Source organism: Conger conger, chromosome 13 (genome assembly GCF_963514075.1).
Source record: "Conger conger chromosome 13, fConCon1.1, whole genome shotgun sequence".
Lineage (NCBI taxonomy): Eukaryota > Metazoa > Chordata > Actinopteri > Anguilliformes > Congridae > Conger > Conger conger.
This window is the reverse complement of record NC_083772.1, coordinates 23,908,379-23,931,058: the sequence shown is the minus strand read 5'-3', so window position 1 is coordinate 23,931,058 and position 22,680 is coordinate 23,908,379. Positions and strand designations below refer to the sequence as shown.

Sequence of the window (22,680 nt, the reverse complement as noted above, 5' to 3'; positions counted from 1 at the left end):
AATCTGCATGTTTCACCAAAATCTTTTTTTTCCCATTGCAGACTAAACACAAAAAGCAAAAGTAAGAAATCATAAGCTCCAGAGGAACCACATTAATCTTCATTACCACTCTAAATATGACTACTGCCATATTGGGTTATGTTAGAATATGTTAACACAGAATTTTAAAAAATAGTCCAAAAGAATAATGAATTGGAGGTAGTGGGTCTATAATTTCAACAATATATTCTGGCACTAGGTTTTCAGCTATTTTAAAGATTTTTTTAGAAGTGGTTCTACATTTTGCTTTGAATATAATTTTCATGTCTAAGGAACTTTACATGGCATTCAATGCCGACAACTCTTATGAATCACCCTAATTATCAAAATGCCATCATCTAAATGATTACCTGAGAACTTCAAGATAAAGTGCCAACGGAAAGTATTCACCCCGCTTCACTTTTTCCACATTTTGTTGTTACAGCCTTATTCCAAAATAGATTAAAAAAAATTTCTCTCACCAATCTACACACCATACCCAATAATGACAAAGTGAAAAGGTTTTTTTTAATTTTTTTTTTTAAGACATTTTTGGAAATTTATTAAAAATAAAAAACTGAAATACCACACATGCATAAGTACTCACTCCATTTATTCACTACTTTCAGCCACCTTTGGCAGTGATTACAGTCTTCTTACATATATGCGTCACATATACACTCACCAAGCACTTTATTAGGAACATTTTTACTTTATTACACCTACTTATTCATGCAATTATCTAATCGGCCAATTGTGTGGCAGCAGTGCAATCCATACAATCATGTAAATACTCGTCAGGAGTTTCAGTTAATTTTCACATCAACCATCAGAATTGGGGAAAAAATGTGATCGAAGAAACTTTTGACAGTGGAATGACTGTTGGTGCCAGACAGGGTGGTTTGAGTATCTCAGAAACGGCTGATCTCCTGGTATTTCCATGCACATTAGCCTCTTTTGAACACAAAAAAAATAAAAAAACAAAAAAACAAAAAATCCAGTGAGCAGCAGTTCTGCAGACAGAAATGCTGGGTGAATGAGACAGAGGAGAATGGCCAGTATGGATGCAAATACCCTCAAATTACAGGTAAAATAACATCATAATTCATTGCTTCATTTCAAATCTAATGTGCTGGAGTACAGAGCTAAAAGAACAGAAATCATACCACAGCCCAAGTACTTACGGACTGCATTGTATATGTGCCTCATAATGATCCCTTTGCATTGAGATATAACAAACATGACAGTTGCCAGATAATTAATGCAAGGGTCATCCCTCTCAAATGCTTGAAAAGGAATAGATCAATAGATCAATATATCATTGGAGCACACAGTGGAAATGTAAGACTGACCAAATACCGCACATTACCATGGTCACAAAAATAATGTATGTACATCTCATGAAAGCAGTGTTAATACCTACATAGACACAACATAGACCCAAGTTAATCCTGCCAAGCAAGCCAAATACAGCACATGCCTGTTTTTTCAGTTTCCCAGACAATGAATGCACAAGGTTTGGAATTAGAATGGCATTGGAAATAAGGCCTTAACTATTAATGGGCACGAGAGAATTAAAGCGGCTGAACAAAGCAGTGCTGCAGCTAAATGGAATAATTGATTAAAATGTTATCTGTACAAAACTTGCTCCAAAATATTTGAACTGCTAATCGAGCACACATTGATTCTTCTGTCCTCCAGAATCTCTGCTCAACTGAAAACCAAAAATTTAACAAACCTTGTAAAGATAGCCTCAGCACACTTTTGTCAAGGATGTGATGCTAAAAATGTAATGATGACAAACAGTATTAAATAGACTTTTCAGTAGTATGTAAAAAAGAAAAGAAAAGAAGAAGCACTCAGCAGTCACATTCTGGACAAAAAGCTTTACCCAGAGACAGCATGCTGAATACAGGCATCTAGAGACGGAGGAAGAACTAAAGCGGTTTCAGTGACAGCGAGGTTGACTCGACACGAATGCCTCACATAATGTAGGCCGTTCACATTGTGCTGGACCAAGAGTCCTTTCACTTCATAGATTTACCAAGTGAAAGATTACAGCTTGCTAGTTTTTTTACATTACATTTATTACCATAAGTCTTGTGCCCTAACCTTAATCCTAGCACAATGTGATAAGTGAGAACATGCAGTAATCTTCTTGAACAAAACATTTCTGAACATTTAAAGCAATAAAACCGACCCTTAAATCAAAAACAGAAACTATGGTGGATCAGAAAATGAACTGCCACCTGCAGAGAACTTTCAAAGCAAATGCTACAATTTGGCCATTTTTGACATGGCGACCTGCCCAGGGTGTACAATTTGGCCATTTTTGTGTATTATTCACACACATTTCAAGTAAAAGTTCAATGCTTAAAAGGCAGAGTTCAAGCACAAGAACCTTGGATGGTGAAGGAAGAATGGACCACAATAAAACATCTCTCATAGTTTTTGTCATCCAATGCTGTCAATCCAAATATCCATCCATCCATCCATTATCTGAACCCGCTTATCCTGAACAGGATCGCAGGGGGGATGGAGCCTATCCCAGCATACATTGGGCGAAAGGCAGGAATACACCCTGGGCAGGTCGCCAGTCCATCACAGGGCACACACACCATTCACTCACACACTCATACCTACGGGCAATTTAGACTCTCCAATCAGCCTAACCTGCATGTCTTTGGACTGTGGGAGGAAACCTGAGTACCCAGAGGAAACCCACGCAGACACGGGGAGAACATGCAAACTCTGCACAGAGAGGCCCCGGCTGACGGGGATTCGAACCCAGGACCCCCTTGCTGTGAGGCAGCAGTGCTACCCTCTGCACCATCCGTGCCGCCCAATCCAAATATTTTTCCATGAAATAATAATGAGCAGCTATTTGTTCTTCACAGTTCACTCCTTACAAATCTCTCTCTCCTGAACATGCTGTTCCCATTACCAAGTGAGACAAAGCACATGACTAAAGACTGGTAAGCTGAAGACAAATTTTGCAGGAAAGGCAATAAAGACTATGACACACACTGGCAGAATTTAAATAAAAACACAAAAACAAATATGAACAACAATCGATTTGACAGCTGAATTATTGTCCTTGAATCACTTTGGTAAGGTAATAGAGTGAAGGAGAAACATTGGGAATAGAAATATTTCTCCAATATTTCCACCACCTGGTCAGCTGGAATTGTGTCACTATTACGGTCACAGCTGGGCAGAAAAAAAATCACACACACACAAAAATCTTGCTATGAGGCATGAACACAAAGACCAAAACGTACCTAGCCACAGTGCAAAATCAATACTACAATAAATATTAATGGCTCACAACAATAAAAGGGAAACGTAAAAAGTCCTTTGGTCCCAGATATGATCATCAGAACCTAAACATTTATGAAATTCCAATCTGCAAATAAAACCAACTTTTGGAATAGGAAATCCAAATATCAAATGTTAAATCATGGTGTCCTCATGCAGCCGTTAGATGACCCGCTGACGTAACGCCACCTCACTGCATTGTCCATCCCCTTTCAGCCCTTCCTCCAGTAATGGAGAAGACATATCTGCAAAAACAGTAAGCACTCTTTACAGTACTGTTCAATCTTTCTGTACATTGAGTGTGGAATTGTAATATTCTATATTCATATCTCAGCCAATGTTATTAGTAATGTGATTATCTTTACACAATGAGAAAGCACTCTCAGGACTTCCTGAATAAATAAATAAAAAATAAAAAATAAAAAATGACATTTTTGACTAAAATGTATGGCTTTTATATCTCCAAAACGAATGCACGTAAATACATGTTTTCTGCACCCATATATGAATTCTACTAAATTATCCCAACATAAAAATTGTAAGATGTATGACTATTCCTTACAAAGACAATTCTATTTTGTGCTGCAAAGTGTTTTTCACTGAGGCACCCGGCACCATGACCCTACCAGCAAACCAAAATGGATTGTGTAGGTAATTATTGGACAATAACCAATGCACTGCCTGTGGAGGTCTTATTCCTATTCACTGGCCTTTTCCAGCCTTGCGTTTCATAAAACAATTACAAGAACCATAATCAGGAGAAGATGGCTGGGTACTGTGTAACGATGTCTTGGAAATACAGACTGCAATGACTTTTCAAAATGTTTTCTTTGACACTTTTGTGATGCTGGTCTAATGTAATCTTTAGCGTATGACGTAACAGCAAATTGAGTGTTGTTCAAAACAAATATCCATCACTGTAGAGTGAACCACATGGAATTAGCTTGCACTCCATCTCCAATTGATTTCCAAGAATTGCCAGATGCATCAATGACTCATTTTGATGCATCCATTTAACTGCTTCACAATATTGCTTTGTACAGACAAGCTTTTGTCTCACTGATGGCATAATTGATTGCATACATGTGCTGCTTACATAATAATTCCAAGGTCTTCCCTTTTTTCTTTTGGTGATTTCTTTCTAATTTCCATTAACTTTCCCAAGTCGCAATGTTTGTGAAAACATTTTGAATGTGATAACACCTGTTGGCCCTGCCCAAGTGACACCCTGCCCACCCCTTCTGTAGACCTGTTGATATACTGTTAGCATAAGTAATATAAGTAACATTATCTGATTACCTATTTTTTCTGCTTGTATAACAGACATAAAGATTAGAAAACATACCTTTGTAGCTTCTCAAATGTCTTGGGACATTCATATTTCAGTATTTGCTACTAAATGGAATGTTTAGGCCGAGATTAGTCAACACAAATACTGGAATGAAACCCCTGATAAGCTCTGCCAGAATGAGTAGTGTTCTTCGCTTTTAATATCAGTCAGCAGAAAAATCAGGGATATTCATTGTTGGGAGGGTTTTAAGGTGGATATTTTCAGTTCTGTACTAACAGACTATTGCTTTTGACTTGTGAGATTATTCTGCACTGCTCTGCTGCAGTGAAAAAAAATTGAATCTTCACTGGCAACAACAGCTCCCTGCTGGTGCTTCTGAGAGTTTCATTGTTCAGGATATACTGCTGCGTCTAAAAGGAACTTGGGGTTGCAGTCCATTTGGATTTTAGTCTTTGAAACACTGAAGAGAAAGATTTTTCATCTTAACATTTATATCATTTCCTTTTTTTGCCCACGCCTCGACTGCACTATACTTCACCTCATTCAGACATCTTTTCCAGCTAGTTTATTACCTTAGCTGTAATCCGCTCATCCATATTGATCGATGTTACCTATTTTACCCTTACTACACACTTTAGATGGGCTCCCCTTCTTTAGCCAGGTTCTTACTGAAATTTCTTCCAACTGGGGAGTTTTTTCTCACCACTGTGAGCTACATCAACCTGATCATCTACATCCTTTTCTCCCCAGTGAGGAGTTTTCACCTAATATGCTTGCTATTTGGTAGCTTCTGCTGTTGCTTTTCCTGCAAGGCTAAAATCGAGACATATGGGGGTAGGATTACTTCAGAAACCTATGGATTACATTTCAGAAACCTATGGATTAACCAGCAAAAATTAGGCTCTGCACAAACAGCCTGCAGTAATTCTCCCCCAGGCAGTCTTTGCATAGCAGATAACAAAATGTCAAATTATTGATGTGCTCATCATGTTGCATTTTAATCATCCAAACCATTAAAATGAGAAAAGACACTTCCTAAAATGTGTGCCTTCATTTCAAAGTCCCTGATTGTGCCAAGCTGTAAAACTCAATTTGGTTTGATTTATTCATAAACAGAAATAAATAACATTCAGTGGCAAAATCCCTCATTGCGACAAGAGGATTTGAATTACAAGTAATATGGATTACATATTTAAAATAACTTTCCTCCATTGGAAGTTTCTTTGTGGAAAGTCACTGGAAAGGCTGACGCATCAAGGTAATTTTAAACATGAACCTGAAGCGTAGCGCAGACAGCTTGGCACCGACTCAGACAATCAGTTAAATATAAACCGTAAACGGCCAAGGCTACATTTAAAGTTAAATTTTGCTTCTCGCTTGGCGACCTTACACAAACCTAAAGATTTGTTTTTCTCTTAATACAGCCGAGTACAACAGTTGTTTCACATGGGATATGGACCCACAAGCATTCAGATTACATGTTATCAACCCCCCCACTCTCTTAAGTTCCAAATTGGTTATGCTATTTTATGCTATTACATTATTATTTGGAGATACTATTACACGATTTAACCCCTCTACCACAGCCGAATGCAGGGGAGGCTGCGTACAAAAACTAGTGTTTGTGAGACAGAAATTTGAGCTCTACACTACCGACATTTTTGACTGTTCATCCGGCTCCAAAGGGCGCGCTGTGTTTAGGCTAGCAAACATGATTATTACAATAAAAACAATATTAAAACATGCATTTTCTGAAACCTCGTACACAGGCAAGGTATCTGGCAAAGGGACAAAGTAGCCACTGCCACTGATGTGATTTCCACAAGTGCCGGTAGGAGCCCTGATTCTTGTCTGTTGTGTACTTGGTAGGTGTGCATTTTTTCTTTTTTTTCAAAATCATTCTGTACAAATACTGCCCTACTGTATGTCTGTAACCCATGAACATGATCACCAGCTGTTGATATCAGAACACTGCCTCTTCACAGGTTTAATTTTTAAGATTTTTAGATTCAAGTCATTTTATGCACTTTGTGATGTATTGCTATTGTGATACCTATTCTACTTGCCTGAGGGAATGGTGCCTTTGAACCCTGCTTTAGTATAAAGTACCAGTCAAAGGTTTGGACATACCTTGCCCTTTTCTGCTTTTTCCTATTAATGTTTTATTTTCCCGGTTTGTAATCAGACAATTCATACGTGTTCAAAGTGCAGATTCTCAGCTCAGTATTTCTGTACATATTGGTTTCACCATGTAGTAATTGCAATACTTTTTATATATAGCCCTGCATTTCAATGTTTGAGACAAATTAACATAATGTCAAATTAAAGTCATTTTTTATATTTTGTTGCATATTTTTTGCATGCCATGACTTTCTGACGTCTGTGACCTATCAACATCAACAACACCTTTTGTATGTTGTTTAACTAATCTAGATAAAAAACCAGGAAAAAAATTTTTTTTAATTCTTCAGTGTATAGCAAAAACAAAGGAATTGACCTTGCTGTTCCAATACTTTTTGAAGGGATTGTATAAAAATTCTGGTTTAATAAAAGTGGAGAATCTGACCACATATGAATTGTTTGATTACAAACAGTGGAGATGTTTGCCAGAAAAAGGCAAGGTATGTCCAAACCTTTGACTGGCACTGCATGTAATGCTAAGGTGCGGACTGCTTAGCATAGCTTGGGATACGATGCGAGGTGACCATCTCACCTTTCATCTCAGTGCCATTCTGGTCACGCTCTGGTTCGGCTGCCAGGCCATTGCCCTTGTGAGCCCTTCCATCCACAGCATCAGTCTTCACCTGGCTGAACGTGCTAAGTAATGCCATCGGGTCCACCCCCTCTCTTATCCTCAGCAACTCAAGCACCTTCAGGCACTTGTAGGACTTGAGCTCGCTAAGGTTCTCATGCAGGAAGAGTAGGTACATGCTAAGGTCATCATAGAAGTGCCCACCCAATTTCATCACACTAAACGTGGGCAGCATATCATAGGGCTTGAGGAATTCTGAGCCCTGCAGCATGGGCGCCACAGTAGCGTACATGATCACAGGGGCCAGCAGAATGTAGATGATCAGGTTGATGTAGCTGAGAAGCTGGAAGATGCCCACGGCCACCAGCTTGCACTGCAGGGCTTTGGGGATGGTGGTGTCGTTTTTCAGGATGCCTGTGCGGATGTTGCAGGTGAACTCGTCTGTGATGGATGCCAGGTTGATGTAATAGCCCAGGTAGAGGCAAGCCAACAGCAGGACGGCCAGACTTATAGCTCTGCAGATGAGGTACTTAATCACCAGGTTCTTGGAGTGCCTCTTGGTCTTAAGGTACTGCTCCACTATAGGGTACCCGAAGCAGGTTTCAGTGAGATCTCCAGCACTGCTGCTGACAGAAACAGATATGAAATGGTTCAAGGACACCTCTAACTTCATGCATTTAATGTCTGTTCTGATTATAAAGCTTCCCATTAGTCTGACAAATATGCTTAACTGGACCAGTTTACTCTTACTCCAAGTATGGGAGAATGAGGAAGGGATTTATGACTATGTTGCACTGAATGTGTATTGCTGTCTATCCTGAAGTGCACACAATTTGTGCCAACCACAGGACATTAGAAGATGGTGTGTACAATTAAATACAGACTTCTATAGGAAATTATTTAGGATAAAGGTCTAGATCACTCAATCAAAGGCCATGTTTCAAGCAATATTCTTTTATCTGACTAGCACATAATGAACAGGCATGGTTCCCTCACAGGGAAATGTGATTTTTAAGTACCGTTTTCGTAACGCTCTCTGTTTATTAATTTGTTCTTACCCTCTATGAATCTGCCGTGTAGGAACATATTTTAACTTGACACTTATCGGGAACACCTCATTTTTAACAAAGTCAAAATAGCATTTCTGGAAGACATATACAAAATATATAGCACTTTATTAGGCATTTATTAGATTTAGCTTTTAGACTTATTGGTCTGCTTCTGCTATAGCCTATCCACTTAAGAGGTTTGAAGTGTTGTGCATTCAGAGATGCTCCTCAGCATACCATGAAATGTGAAAATGTGTGGTTATTTGCGTTACTGTCACCTTCCTGCTAGCTTTAACCAGTCTGGCCCTGCTCCACTGACCTCTCTCATTAACAAGCCGTTTAGAACTGCTGTTCACTGGATGTTTTTGCACCATTCTCTGCAAACGCAAGAGACTGCTGTGCTTGAAAATCCCAGGAGATCAGCCGTTTCTGAGATATTCAAACCACCCTGTTTGGCACCAACAATCATTCCACAGTCAAATTCACTTAATTTCTTCCCCATTCTGAAAAACAGCTGAACCTCTTGATCATGGCTGCGTGCTTTTATTCATTTAATTGCTGCCGCATTATTGGCTGATTAATATTTGCATTAACCAGCTGACGTACAGGTCTACCTAATAAAGTGCTCAGTGAGTGTACTTCTGAAGATATCCCTTGGATATATTGGGTGCCACAGTTGGCACCTCACAGGTCTGATTTGATCTGAGATCTTAGTGCTCAACAACACAATTGCAGAGATAATTAATATAAATAAAATAAATAAAACCAATTTAAAAATGAGCACCCTGTACTTAAGGCTGCCTAGGATTCTCATGCACCTTTACGAGTAGTATCGGTAATATACGGTACAGCCGTATATGGACTCGATACACAGCTCAAAGAAGATTAGACCTCTGCTCTGTGCTGAAATCTGACCAGGCATTATGAGAGACAGCCATGTTACCTCTGAGGGTCAATGCCGGCTAGCTTGATGGCCCTGTTGTACGTGCGGTCCAGCTCTCCCATGATGAACACCAGGTCGGAGAAGAGATGAGGAGCGGCTGTGAAACGCCAGAACAGGGAGGGGACGTACATCAGGATCGCCACGAGCAGGAGGATGTAAGGGAAGAACTGAAACGACAGAGACGGGTTTACAGTGTTATTACATATTTATTTATACAGTGCTGTACTTAGATACATTAATAAATTAAATAAATAAATAAATAAAAGATTTTAAAAATCAAAGTGTCGATGCTTTCAAAACTAATGGAATCAAGTGGTTTAACTCTCAGGATATCAAAATTAATTACTTGTGTGGAAATTTTCTAGAACAGGAACACCAGTGCCCCCTGGCAAAACGCTTACCACAGAGTAAATGCATAATACAAAATACATTGAAAGCAGGTGCTTCTACACTGGTGTAGTCCCGAGTTAATAGAGCAATTGACATCCAAGCATGCTCACAGTTATGTATAAAAATGCTGGTGACTATTTGATGATTATGATTATGATGATTATTTTGCCTACCATGGCTAGAGGAGAACATGTCCATGAATTTAAGAGGGGTGTTTGTTGGGTAAAATTTGGCACAAGCTTCAGTGACTGCTGAACTTGGGCATGAGCAGCATTTCATTAAGAACAGTCTCTCTGAACTTAAACTCTTATACCAGTCATTATTATGAATACTAACATAATAGGAATGCTATATGAATGTTCTATGATCATTGAAGTTATGGAGATTTCCTTATTAAATAATTTTATATCAAAAGATTTCATCATCCCTAATATCCAATCCAGTCTAGCGTTGCGCTCCCAGACATCAGCTATGTCCAGATCTCTCTGAACATTTACTCTTCACATTAATACATACAGACCAGGAAAGCAAATACATTAACATGCAGCCACGAACGGAGCTAATGTGGTCGTTTGTGACTGATGAATGGTGACAAGCTGGCTAACAATGCACAACTCCAGTGTTACTTTCACATCTTGTGTTTAAAAGCTTAAAAACTATATTTTTACTCTGAATTTGGCATTAATACACACAGATTATGAAAGACAACACACGAGGAAAGCCTATAACAAACTAAAATGAACATTTTTACATAAACATAGAAATTGGCAGTCGAGACTTACGACTGATTATGGCAGAACAGGTCACATATATTCTCGGTTCTATAGAGCATCTCTCATCAGCTTCTAATTGTGCAGATCAGTGACGTCACAGTGGATCTGAATTGTCTCCTCTACCCAGCTGTGAATTTGACTTTGAAACCACAGATCCAATCAATACATTTAATAAAACCCTTTTGCTTATACCTTCCGTTAGAGGCAGAAATTATGGATAATATTAAGCAAATGTATGCAGTCTTTAACACATTGTAAATGAAGGATCATGTATGGGCTAGAGCATCACATTCTCATGAAGGAACTACAAGAACACGGGAACATTAAACATGGTTCTGGAGAAGATGCTTTTTGGGGTGATCTTACTGAATCTACCGATTCTTAAAAGAATCGGCTGTTCCTTTTATATGCGCCACTTAGAATATCGAAAGCTTCAGTTCATTTCAGGACTCTCACCACAGTAAAACAGAAAACCCCAATGCTCTGTGCTTCATTCAGGTGTATGCCGGTCAGTTGCCAGGTTCTCTAGTGACCTCTGCTGGTATTGAACTCTGGTTACCTACACTAGTTATGTTCCTCAATGTGAACAGTCAAGATGCAAACACTGACAATTTGTGTGACGATATAACTCAAGGTCTATAGTAGACACTGCAGATGATTTTTATAATTTGTTTTAATATTAGCCTACACATATGCTCCATAAAGGGCGGCACGTCTGGTGCAGTGGGTAGCACTGCCGCCTCACAGCAAGGGGGTCCTGGGTTCGAATCCCCGTTGGCCAGGGCCTCTCTGTGCGGAGTTTGCATGTTCTCCCTGTGTTTGCATGGGTTTCCTCCGGGTACTCCTCCCACAGTCCTAAGACATGCGGGTTAGACTGATTGGAGAGTCTAAATTGCCCGTAGGTATGAGTGTGTGAGTGAATGGTGTGTGTGCCCTGCAATGGACTGGCGACCTGTCCAGGATGTATTCCTGCCTTTCGGCCAATGTATGCTGGGATAGGCTCCAGCCCCCCTGCGACCCTGTTCAGGATAAGTGGGTTAGGATAATGCACAAATGAATATGCTCCATAAAGGCACAGGTACATGACTGGGACCTGAAAGATAGCCCCGATAAGATCCACACAGCTGTTGGGCCCTTGGGCAAGGCCCTTAACCCCACATTGCTCCAGGCGGAATTGGCTCCTGTTCAAGTCTAATTTAAGCCGCTTTGAATAAAAGCTTCAGCAAATAACAAATTATTATTGTTATTAGTATAAATAAAGGCATTAATTTCCAAAAGGATGGTACTGCCCCATGCAAAATTCTAACAAAATTCTAAAACTCCACTGCACCAATTGGCCACCATTATTCGTTTATATATTGTTTCTACAGAGATCCTGAATTCCATGTGTGTGAAGCTCATGCTCAATTGTGAAAACTCTAGTCACCTTTTCTTCTTTAGTGCCTGTAATGGGACTAGCCAGACTGCTCTTATTACTGAAGGCAAACAATAGATAAATGTAGAATGTGTAAGTTTAACTGATTCTACAGGTCCTTAATGTGTGCATGTAACAAAATAAGAGTACTGCATGTCTACTGCTATCCAAATGAGAAACACCAACACACACACAAAAGCAGCAGTATGGGCCATGTTACATTCTGAGTGTATCAGTAAATATACACACAGATAATTGGCTTGATGACTAACACAGCCTATACCTGCTTAATACACATTCTCTGTATACAGCATGGGCTTCTTCTAAAAAATGATTAAGCAACCCAACATGACAGGGACTGCGGGGAATAAAACAAAAACAAAAAGAAAATATAAAAACACCTACTATTTAATAATGTAAAATGTCACACTCCTGCCATATAGACAACCAATGACACTTAACAAAGAAATCCATTCTTTAACATCAATCTGTTTTTCTTTTCAGCAGCACTGGATCTCTATGCAACTACCAGACTACTATCTGTGGCAACAAGAAATTTAATTCCACCTTGGGTCCTGCCTTTGGATATGTAAATGAGAATTCCCACTGCTCTGCAGTGACATTTTGTTCCTATTCATCCATGAAGTTGGCTCTGTCAATCCATGATGTTAGTGCGAGGAAAAGTTTTGCATGGTAATGAATGCAAGCCTTACTACTGCAATCTGTTCTACCCTGTTCTTTACTGGGCAGGCAACGCAGGGAATATGAACACTCCGGTGAGGTGCTGTGAAACTTGAAATACAGGCCTGAACCAATTTGCAAATCCTTATTTTCATTGCAAATAATCCCATAAAAATAAGACCTTAAAAACCCTTTATGGTTTCCATTTTAACTTGGGTTCTCAGCAAGTCAACATACAGTGCCAGCCATAATGTTTGGGACAGAGATATTATTTCTTCATTTGGGTCTGTACTCAACAATTTTTGATTTGTAATCAAACGTGGTTGAAATCGTGGTTTTACATGGAATCACCAGAGAAGATACTCGGCATCTGAGGCCTAACTAATAAATACTGCATACACACATAAGGAGATTGAAAGATGATTAATCCAATTCCCATGCAAAAGGTGTTTTTTTTTCTTTTTACTTGCCGGGAGAATGTGCAAACCTGGATGGAACATTTTGGAGACAGTAGGAACTGCAGACTAGAATAAAAAATTTTTTTTAAAGAAACTGCTGATAGCAAAGTACTGAAATACAGATAAATGTCTAACAGACCAATTTTACTCAATTGCTTTTATTTTATATGAAGGTCCACAGCCTTTCAATAATCATATCCCTTGTCAGATGAACATCCAGGCCGAAGTTAACCTGAAACTGCATATTTAAGCATCCAGACTGATCTAAAGAAATAATACTAATATCAACACCTCCTGTGTGTTTCATTCAGAGTTTTATCAGTTTATGCCTCCAGGGAAACGGTATAGAGCCCCCACAGTACAGACGCATGAAATCAAGTGCTGTGTTATTCCAGAACCCATTTGTCAGAAAACTCATTCTTAATTCACCATTGGGCCATAGGGAACATCAAAACACCAGGCCTGGTCTAGAGATAAGAAACAGAAACACAACTGGGAACTGGGGGCACAGTGTTCAGTATTCAGAGTGTTGGACATTTAAATGAGGTTGCTGAAGGTTAAAACGGCTGATTCAGGAATTGCTGTTTTAATTCATCCTCACTTCCCCAATATATTCTACAATCTCTGGTGAAATTAATTATTGAGATTAAATTTAGTTAAAGATGTGCCAGTCACAACGGAAACAAATGCACAATGTACCAGCTGTCAAGAGTGGAGGTTTGCTCCCAGTGTGTTGTTTTCAAGATGGCTGCCAAACAGCACTGATTTCAATGGTAATTGGATTAATAAATCAATTTTTAAGCATTTTGCTGTTGTTGGCCTATATTTCATCAGATTTCAAAATGGTCACAACTGACTGTTTGGAACGTAATAAGTTTAATTGGGAAATTAACGCGGCCGCCTCTAATCCCCGCAAACTGTTTTCAACTTTCTCCTCTCTTCTGGCCCCCCCTCCCCACCAACCCCCCTCATGACTCACACCTGATGACTTTGTCTCCTTCTTTGAAAAGAAGGTCGATGCTATTCGCAATACCTTCTCCCAACCCTCCACCCCTGCTGACCCTCCTACCCTCCCACCCTCCCAACTCCCTAACCTCCTTTTCTCTCCTCTCTGACGCCGACACACTGAAACTCCTTACATCCCACCGCCCGACCACCTGTCCTCTTGACCCCATCCCCTCTCCCCTCCTACAATCTATATCTGATGACATTCTCCCTTTTCTCTCCTCTCTAATCAACACCTCCCTCTCTTCCGGCACCATGCCCTCTTCCCTGAAGAGGGCCGGAGTCACTCCCCTGCTCAAAAAACCTACTCTTGACCCCTCTGCCCTGAACAACTACCGGCCTGTCTCTCTTCTTCCCTTTCTCGCTTAAACTCTGGAACGGGCGGTCTGCTCCCAACTGTCCACTTATCTTCTCCAGAACAATCTCCATGACCCCGACCAGTCTGGTTTCAAGAGTGGCCACTCCACTGAGACCGCCCTGCTCGCGGTCACTGAGGCACTCCACTCTGCTAAAGCAAAATCCCTCTCCTCTGTCCTCATCTTCCTCGATCTGTCGGCCGCCTTCGATACAGTCAACCATGAGATTCTGCTCTCATCGCTGTCTGGGATGGGTGTCACAGGGTCTGCACTCGCTTGGTTTTCCTCCTACCTCTCTGGTCGCTCCTACCAGGTGACTTGGAGGGGCTCAGTCTCCGACCCTCACCCCCTACGAACTGGAGTCCCGCAGGGCTCAGTTCTTGGGCCTCTCCTCTTCTCGCTATACACCATGTCTCTTGGTTCTGTTATCTCTTCTCATGGCTTTTCTTATCATTCTTACGCTGATGACACCTAACTCTTTATTTCCTTCCCCCCCGACACCCAAGTCACCACACGGATCTCTGCCTGCTTGGCTGATATCTCTGGATGACTTCCCACCACCTGAAGCTCAACCTTGCCAAAACTGAGCTTCTCTACATCCTCTCCGTCAATCGACCTCTCATTGACTGTTGAGGACTTTGTAGTTTCCTCCTCCCGTACGGCAAAGAATCTTGGGGTGACTCTTGATAACTGCCTCACCCTGGATCCACAAGTATCCTCCACTGCCAGAACCTGCAGGTTCTTTCTCTATAATATACGCCGTATCCGTCATCTCCTGACTGAGAAAGCCACCCAGCTCCTAGTCCAGGTGCTCGTCATTTCCCGCCTGGATTACTGCAACTCCCTCCTAGCCGGTCTCCCAGCGTGTGCCATCAAGCCCCTCCAGCTGGTCCAGAATGCTGCAGCCCGCCTGATCACCAGTCAGCCCAGGTCGGCTCATGTCACCCCGCTTCTCATTGGCCTCCACTGGCTTCCTATTGCCGCACGCATCCGTTTCAAGGCCCTAGTGTTGGCATTTCAGGCTGCTAAGGGGACTGCCCCACGTTACATACAATCCCTGATCACTCCCTACTCCCCAGCTAGATCACTCCGGTCTGCCAGCTCTGGTCGCCTTATGGTCCCCTCTCTACGTGCACCTGGCGGTCGAGCTGCACGTTCACGCCTGTTTTCCATTCTGGTTCCTCAGTGGTAGAATGACTTGCCTACCACTGTCAGAACAGCAGAATCTCTCCCCCTATTTCGACGCACTCAAAACCCACCTTTTCAAACTCTACCTTAGTCCTCCCTCATGATTTCCCCTGCCCCTCCTTTCTGATATCCCTATCCTTGTCTAACCCCCCCCCCCCCCCCCCCAACATCTTTAAAACATGTTTTTCCCAGGGCCCAGCATCCCAGGGTGGGGCTCAGCTTCTCCACCCAACCACTTTTATTCAAACACAACACTGGCCAAAAATCACCATTATTTGCATTCTATCCAAACATATTGTCATCTTGTTGCTGAATCTATGCAGCCTAATGAGGAGGCTGTGGCGGCTTTCTCACAACTCTGTATAATTGAGGAACACAAAGGCCAGTCTATTGCCATACTTTGTTTTGGTTGTAATAAGGTGAGAGAAGCCTGCTTCTACATAACTGAAAGTAACTGGACACCCCAGATACTGGGGTTGTTTTTCTTGGTTCGGGCTTGGCCCCTTAGTTCCAGTAAAGGCAAGTCTTAATGCTACAGCATACATACATCTTAGAAGATACCATGCCTCCAACATTATGGCAACAGTTTCATTATGACAATAACCACATGCACAAAGTGAGGTCTATAGAGAAATGTTTTGCTCAGGCCAGTGTGGAATAGCTTGCACAGAGCCCTGACCTTGATCCTATTGAACACCTTTGGGATCATCAGAATGCCAACAGCAAGCCAGACTGAAATACCCACCATTAGTGCCTGATCTCTTGCAGCAGAACGGAAGCAAATCCCTGCATATGTTCCAATATCTAGTGGAAAGCCTTCCCAGAAGAGTGGATGCAGCTATAGCAGCAAAGGGGGACCAACTCCTTATTAATACCCATGATTTTGAAACATCTGTCGTTAACAAATTTGCCTTCAGGGGAAAGAAAGCTCCAACCTTCCCTTACATGCTGGGGTTCACGCAAAATTTATATTTAAATAAAAAAAATCACGTTCCAATATGTGTAACATGTCTCTACACAATTGGGAGCAAATCGGAGCAAAAACATTTTGTTAAGAAAAAAACACCTAGGTCTCTTTCAGTGGGAACAAATCATCTCTTGTCTTGATTCCAGGCAGATTGATCACTTACTGTCTCTTAAAGGATTCAGAAGCACACTTATGCTTGGCAACATTAAGGGCCAAATTTACTAAGCCTTTTGTGAAGATTTTCAGGTGTAAATATGATGCATTCTGCCCAGGAAACATGCGTTGTATGCATCAAACTGGTGCATGGGGCTGGAACTGCAGTTTGTGTGTGATCTAGGTGAGTCATCGCAAGCTGCGCTTCTCTCCTTAATGCATATGCATTTAAGGGTGGATTGCGCAAAAAAGGGCAGATCACACCATTTCAACTCCAAAAACAGATTATTAATATTAAATATGAATTAATGATTGCAGCCAACGAAACAATTATGGCTGGGTGTTTGTCACAGAAAATAATTTATGAAATTAACCAATATCTCATGCGAAGCTGTGGGAAAATACTAAAATAATGTGCTCAATCATAGTGACAATAACAAGTGTTTGAAGTTCACTGCAGGATTGAGTTTAAGTGCTATATCAATTTACAATTGACTGGCTGGGTCTATACATTGGGCATATAAACCAGGAAGGAAGGAGCAACACTGTGGTAGAATCCACCACATCTTGCTTGTTTCACTTTCTGTAACCCACTCATTCAGCAATTTTCACAATTGTATCATCCTGGGCAACACAACACATTGCAAGGGTACACTGGGAGTGGCCACCTAGGAATTGACCCTACAACCCCAGAGTTACAAGTCCAGAACCAAACCATTATGCTGCACTGAGCGTATTTTGGTGGAAAAACAGATGAAAGTGTGAGAGAAAATCCTCCCATCATGCATACCTTATGCAGCCAGAGGGGCACACGACTGTTCTCATCATCTAGCAGATGCTTGTTCTGCACAGCAGCCCAGCAGTAGGAGTCCACATAGGCAGCCTGACGCCAGGAGAAGTTGGTGGGAGCGAAGCAGCTGATCTGAGTGCCTGTAGAGAATCAGCAAGATCAAGGGTTTGTGAACATAGAACAGACTCGGCATGTATTGTATGAGCCAGGCAAAGAATGGTGTCATACAGGTTAAAACGACCTATTCTGATAGTCTACTGCTTCCCAAGACACTTATGAGAGCGTTATGAGAAAGGTTCACAAGAGTGAACAACCTTTCAAGAAGCCCGGAAAACAATCTTTGCAAACATTGTTGCAAAACATTTAATTCAAAAAAGTATATTCAAGTTCACTAATTCTTCTTAATCAAGGATCTGTTTGAATGACTTGCATTTCATATTCAAAGCTTAGTTAGCTTAGACAGCTGAAAGAAGTTCCTCTTCTTGACCTTCTGGGGAAGAACTGAGAATACTTACATTAATAGAAGCACAAGTACTTCAACAAACATTATAGACAAGTTAGCAGAACGGTGGAAGGAAAATGGAATACAACATACAGAGAATATAATTTTGAGACATTTACTCCCTTCAAATAGCTACTCATTGTGCAAAGATACAGGTTGCATCTTGGGAACACACTTTTTTCCCCATAAATGGAGATATATTACAAAGAATCACAGGCCGCCACAAGGTCTTATGCTGGACCACAGACACACATGATATTCTGCTGATGCAAATGTGACACAATATTGGAGCCACCCTCTAATAATCTTTCCCCCTATCCCACAAACTGTCTAAGAAAAACAAAGAATATAAAATTCTTAAGGTGACTACAGTTTCATGTGTATAGACTTTCTTGTGGAAATTTCCAGTGGAAATGCTGCAGCCTCTTTCAGTTTGTTTTTTTTGTTTGTTTGTTTGTTTGTGTTTTTTTTTTTTTTTTTGGGGGGGGGGGGGGGGGGGGGGTCCCCTTCAATCTCCTCTTCAGGAGGTGAAATGCATGCTCAAATCGGTAATGGTCTAGTGATTGACTTGGCCAGTCTAAAACCTTCTACTTTTTCTCCTTAATGAAGACCTTTGTTATGTTGCCAGTGTGTTTTGGGTCATTGTCTTGCTGCACGATGAAGTTCCTCCCAATTAGTTTGGATGCATTTCTCCGTAAGTTGGCATACAGAATGTTTTTGTAGACTTTTGAATTCATGCTGCTGCTACCATCATCAATAAAGATTAGTGAGCCCACTCCAGAACACTTCACAGATGAGCTTGTGTATGTTTTGGATCATGAGCAGAATCCTTCCTTCTTCGCACTTTCCATCACTTTGGTAGAGGTTAATCTTGGTCTCATCAGCCCGTACAACTTTGTTTCAGAACTTTTGTGGCACATCTCTTCACCTTCCGATTCTTGCTACTGATGAGTGGGTTGGATCATGATAATCTCCACAGGGCAGGGGTGAAGTTGTTTTTGATGTCACTGACTGTTGTTTTGGGGGTTTTCTTCAAAGCTCTCTCAATGTTTCTGTCACCAATTGCTTTTATTCTTTTCTCACACAAATGCAGTCTTCACAGGCAAAACCTTAATCTAAAACTAAGAGTAGATATTCAAAACTATTGTTTAACCAATCAATCTAACACGACCCATCTGGGCAACAAGAAACACCTGTCAGTCACATGTTCCAATACTTTTGCTCACCTAGAAATCGGGTGGTCTGATACAAAAGGTGGATATGTTCTAAGTTGTTTAATAAATCTAGATAAAAAGCTGGAAATAAAAGCATCTGTCATCTCATGAACAGCTTTTGACCTCAAACTCAATTGTCTTCAGTGCATAGCAGAAACAAAGGAATTGACCTGGCTGTTCCAATACTTTTGGAGGGGACTGAGCATTACCTGGCTGAGAGCAACGCTCAATTGCACTGTTTAATATCGACTGTTCAAGATATCGCTGTCACGTAGAATAACACAGAACGACTCAAAATCCAGAAGCATGACCGTTGATTAGGCTGCCAAAGTCCATTGCAGGGGCATCACCAAGGTTTGAATACATTTGGGGCTGAGCCGGGAAGGGGCGTTCCATGCATTTTACCTTTACAGGTTAAATTGCTGTGAAGTTTATCAGTCTGTATACATAAATATAATAAACAATGAGCCTGATGATGACAACAGTTTGGATTGAAAGACTTATTTGTAAAACCATTTAAGCACTAGGTCTTCTGTTCATCTCACTTTTCCCCAAATTATACCACCAACTAATGTAATCTATGCATATATCAAATAATAACATGAAATAGTTCCTTTTACACTTCTCTCATATTCACAAAACAATCGTCTTGTTAGTAAGAATTTAAGGAATACTTTGGGAAGTCTGCATAAGGCAATGGGTGCATGCACAGCCACCTAGTCGGTGGACAAAAACCTATTTTAAGATATTTTTACCACATTGTTTTTTCTTAACCAAATGTTTTAACGGCCATAAAATGTAGACTAGGCCTATATAATCTCAAACAATGGAAGCACACAACGTAAATAAATAGTAAACTATCAACTAAAAGGCAATGCTAAGCATTTGTTCCTGCGTGACATTAAAATGAAACCTACTGTCATATATTAAAGCCTGTTCTACGTGCAAATTAATGTTGCCAATGTTATTACGTAGCTCGTATGGGCAAATGATCTCTGAAAGTTATCGTCACAAGGCTGGAGTAGTCTCAGACAGCCCGCCCACAGTTACACTCATTGACTGTCCGCAATGTCAATCACAGGAGTGTGTACGAAATTGGTGCTCAGTTTGTATCAGTCAGTCGGCAAGCTGACAAACTAAGAACTGCACACAGAGAGAACACTCGAAAAGATTTGGGGCTAGTCAAAAAAAGATGCCGGGCTGAAGCCCCGGAAGCCCGATGTTCGTGGCGCCACATTGAGTTACCTACAACAATCATCTATTTGTCGCCTACTGTTAAAAGTGTTGCATCTAGCTATGGGTATGGATCTAGCTGGCTAATTTTATTCTAAAGTCATGGCAGACCATTGAGAGTTCGTCTAGGGAGGCATAATTCAATTAAAAAACGACTACCTATAACTACGAAGGATAAAACTAGTTCCCACAATGATTTAGCTAACCAACGTAGTTAAATATTGGTTGACGCAACTACGTTACATGGTGATTAGCTAAAACTGATCGTGTTCGGAATGCCAAGTTAGCTGACCATGTTCCGTACAGTGCAACTTTTATGACGAATAACTGAAAAAAATTACTTTCAGATCAGCTTTGGTTTGTGTGTAAAATAGGTACGAGTCACGTACGCGACCAATTTCGGCATGCATGGTAATAGTGCTCCACTGTGGCTACGAACCGGATAGGCTTATAGTTAAAAGTTATACGGCGGTGTTCGGACCATCGTGAATTAACACGGTCTTCCGTACACAGGGACATTGAGCAGTTTAGTGTTCTTATCTATATAAACATAAATCACATTCCTCAGGAGAAAAACTACAATTGAGTTACCTTACCAAAACCTAAATTTGCTACCTAGCCTGGGTAATAATGCTACTTACCTACGGAGACCTCCTGAGCAAAGGCAAGAGAGATGAGTAACAAAGGAAGACCAACTGCGATACAACTGACGATTTTATCCACCGCAAGTTCCAATCGTACTCCTTTGTACTTATCTGTTGGTTCTTTAAGTAGAAAGTCTGAGAACACATATTGAGTTGCTACGTGTGCAATCGCCATAGTTAGTTAGTTGGGCAGCTAGCTCAGACGATGAGCGCTGCAACGCGTCTTCTCGCTACAAGCAAGGGTCAGTTGGGCGAAACTGAAATGAAAAACCGGGCATGGTTTTTTCGAATGAATTTAATTTAGTGCTTGATCCAAGAAACCACACGTGTCCTAGTTTCCATTGTCATCGCAGTTCGCAGTTTAGCAGTGACCCTGCCCCCGCTCGAGCTACTTCGCCCTGACCCTGCCCACACCGCCCTAGCTAATTCGCCCTGACCCTGTCCACACCGCCGTAGCTAATTCGCACTGACCCTGTTCCCCCGCACTAGCTACTTCTGCCCCAAGTAGCCTGCCCATGTCCGACCGAGAAAGGCATTGTCCACTTCGTAAAAAGTATACAAAGAACTAGCCAGTTTGCTACAACTCTCTTCCGGATAATGGAATGTGGTTTCTTAAGGTGGCCCGATAAACATAGCAGAACACATGCCGCAACAAACAGTTCGGGAATCCTGGGGAGTGGTTGCATGCTGCAACAAGTTAATTGGGGATTTATGGAGATTAAATAAAAAGTAACTAGTAGTGTAACACAAAAACCTATGATTTATTGTAATCCACCAACGTTCAACTTCCATAAATTAACTTAGAAATAGAAATAGAAATTACCGATAAAGCTGAGGAATACCCCTTTTCCATATCCCTCATACATAAGTAGCGACGTAATTATTTGTGGACTTTTCAGTAGGAGTTCCAGGAGTTGTGGTTAATCCCCAAAGGATGTTGGGACCTCTGCACTGTATACCTTTTTTGTATACATTATCCTGATAATGTTAAAAACAAAATAGTTAAATTCAATTCAGTGTTCAAAAGGTACAAAACCTGCAAGCATACAGTCTGGAGGCAATGAAAAAGAGCACATCCGATGTGGGCTGAGCTAGATGAACGTTAAATATAACTATAATTAAAAACAGGATCACTTTAGGGGAGCAGAAAAAAACGTTTTCTTTTTTTTTTGGAAAAGAATAGGAAGTAGTAGTTCACCAAATATAGCAGGATCTAGGTGTTGTGCTGTGGAACCCTGGTGGAAATTCCAGCTACCAGCCAAAATTGAATCTATCTTCTACTCTAGCTGGAAAACATCTCAAATTTGGTGATGGGCTGTTATTTGTAAGCTGGCCCATCAGCTGAACATGGCCTTGCCAGCATTGTTGCCATCTGAACCATCTTGCTGCTTGCTTGACCATCTCCAAAAAACATTTTGAAACCAGCTCAAACTGAAATTTCCACCAGGGCAGTGTATATATGTACACTGCCCTGTATAGCAACAAATATTAAATGTAATAAAATAGGATAGATTGATGCACATTATTATCAGCAATTTTGT

The 22,680-nt window shown here is 40.9% G+C and overlaps 1 protein-coding gene across 2 annotated transcripts; it reads right to left on the bottom strand.

Annotated features, from left to right (window-relative positions):
- Positions 1-614: 614 nt before the first annotated feature.
- LOC133107732 (pannexin-1-like) lies at positions 615-21,722 on the bottom strand. Of its 2 annotated transcripts, none has more exons than XM_061216863.1 (5): positions 21,137-21,722; positions 17,547-17,686; positions 9,372-9,538; positions 7,341-8,005; positions 615-3,581 (listed from the first exon to the last, which is right to left on the bottom strand). In XM_061216863.1, the coding sequence occupies exons 1-5, from the start codon at positions 21,312-21,314 to the stop codon at positions 3,499-3,501; spliced, it is 1,233 nt and encodes a 410-aa protein (XP_061072847.1). In that variant the 5' UTR covers positions 21,315-21,722; the 3' UTR covers positions 615-3,498. The 2 variants fall into 2 exon arrangements, with proteins under 2 accessions (XP_061072847.1, XP_061072848.1); XM_061216864.1 differs by having other exon boundaries at positions 7,341-8,002.
- Between the last annotated feature and the right edge of the window lie 958 nt (positions 21,723-22,680).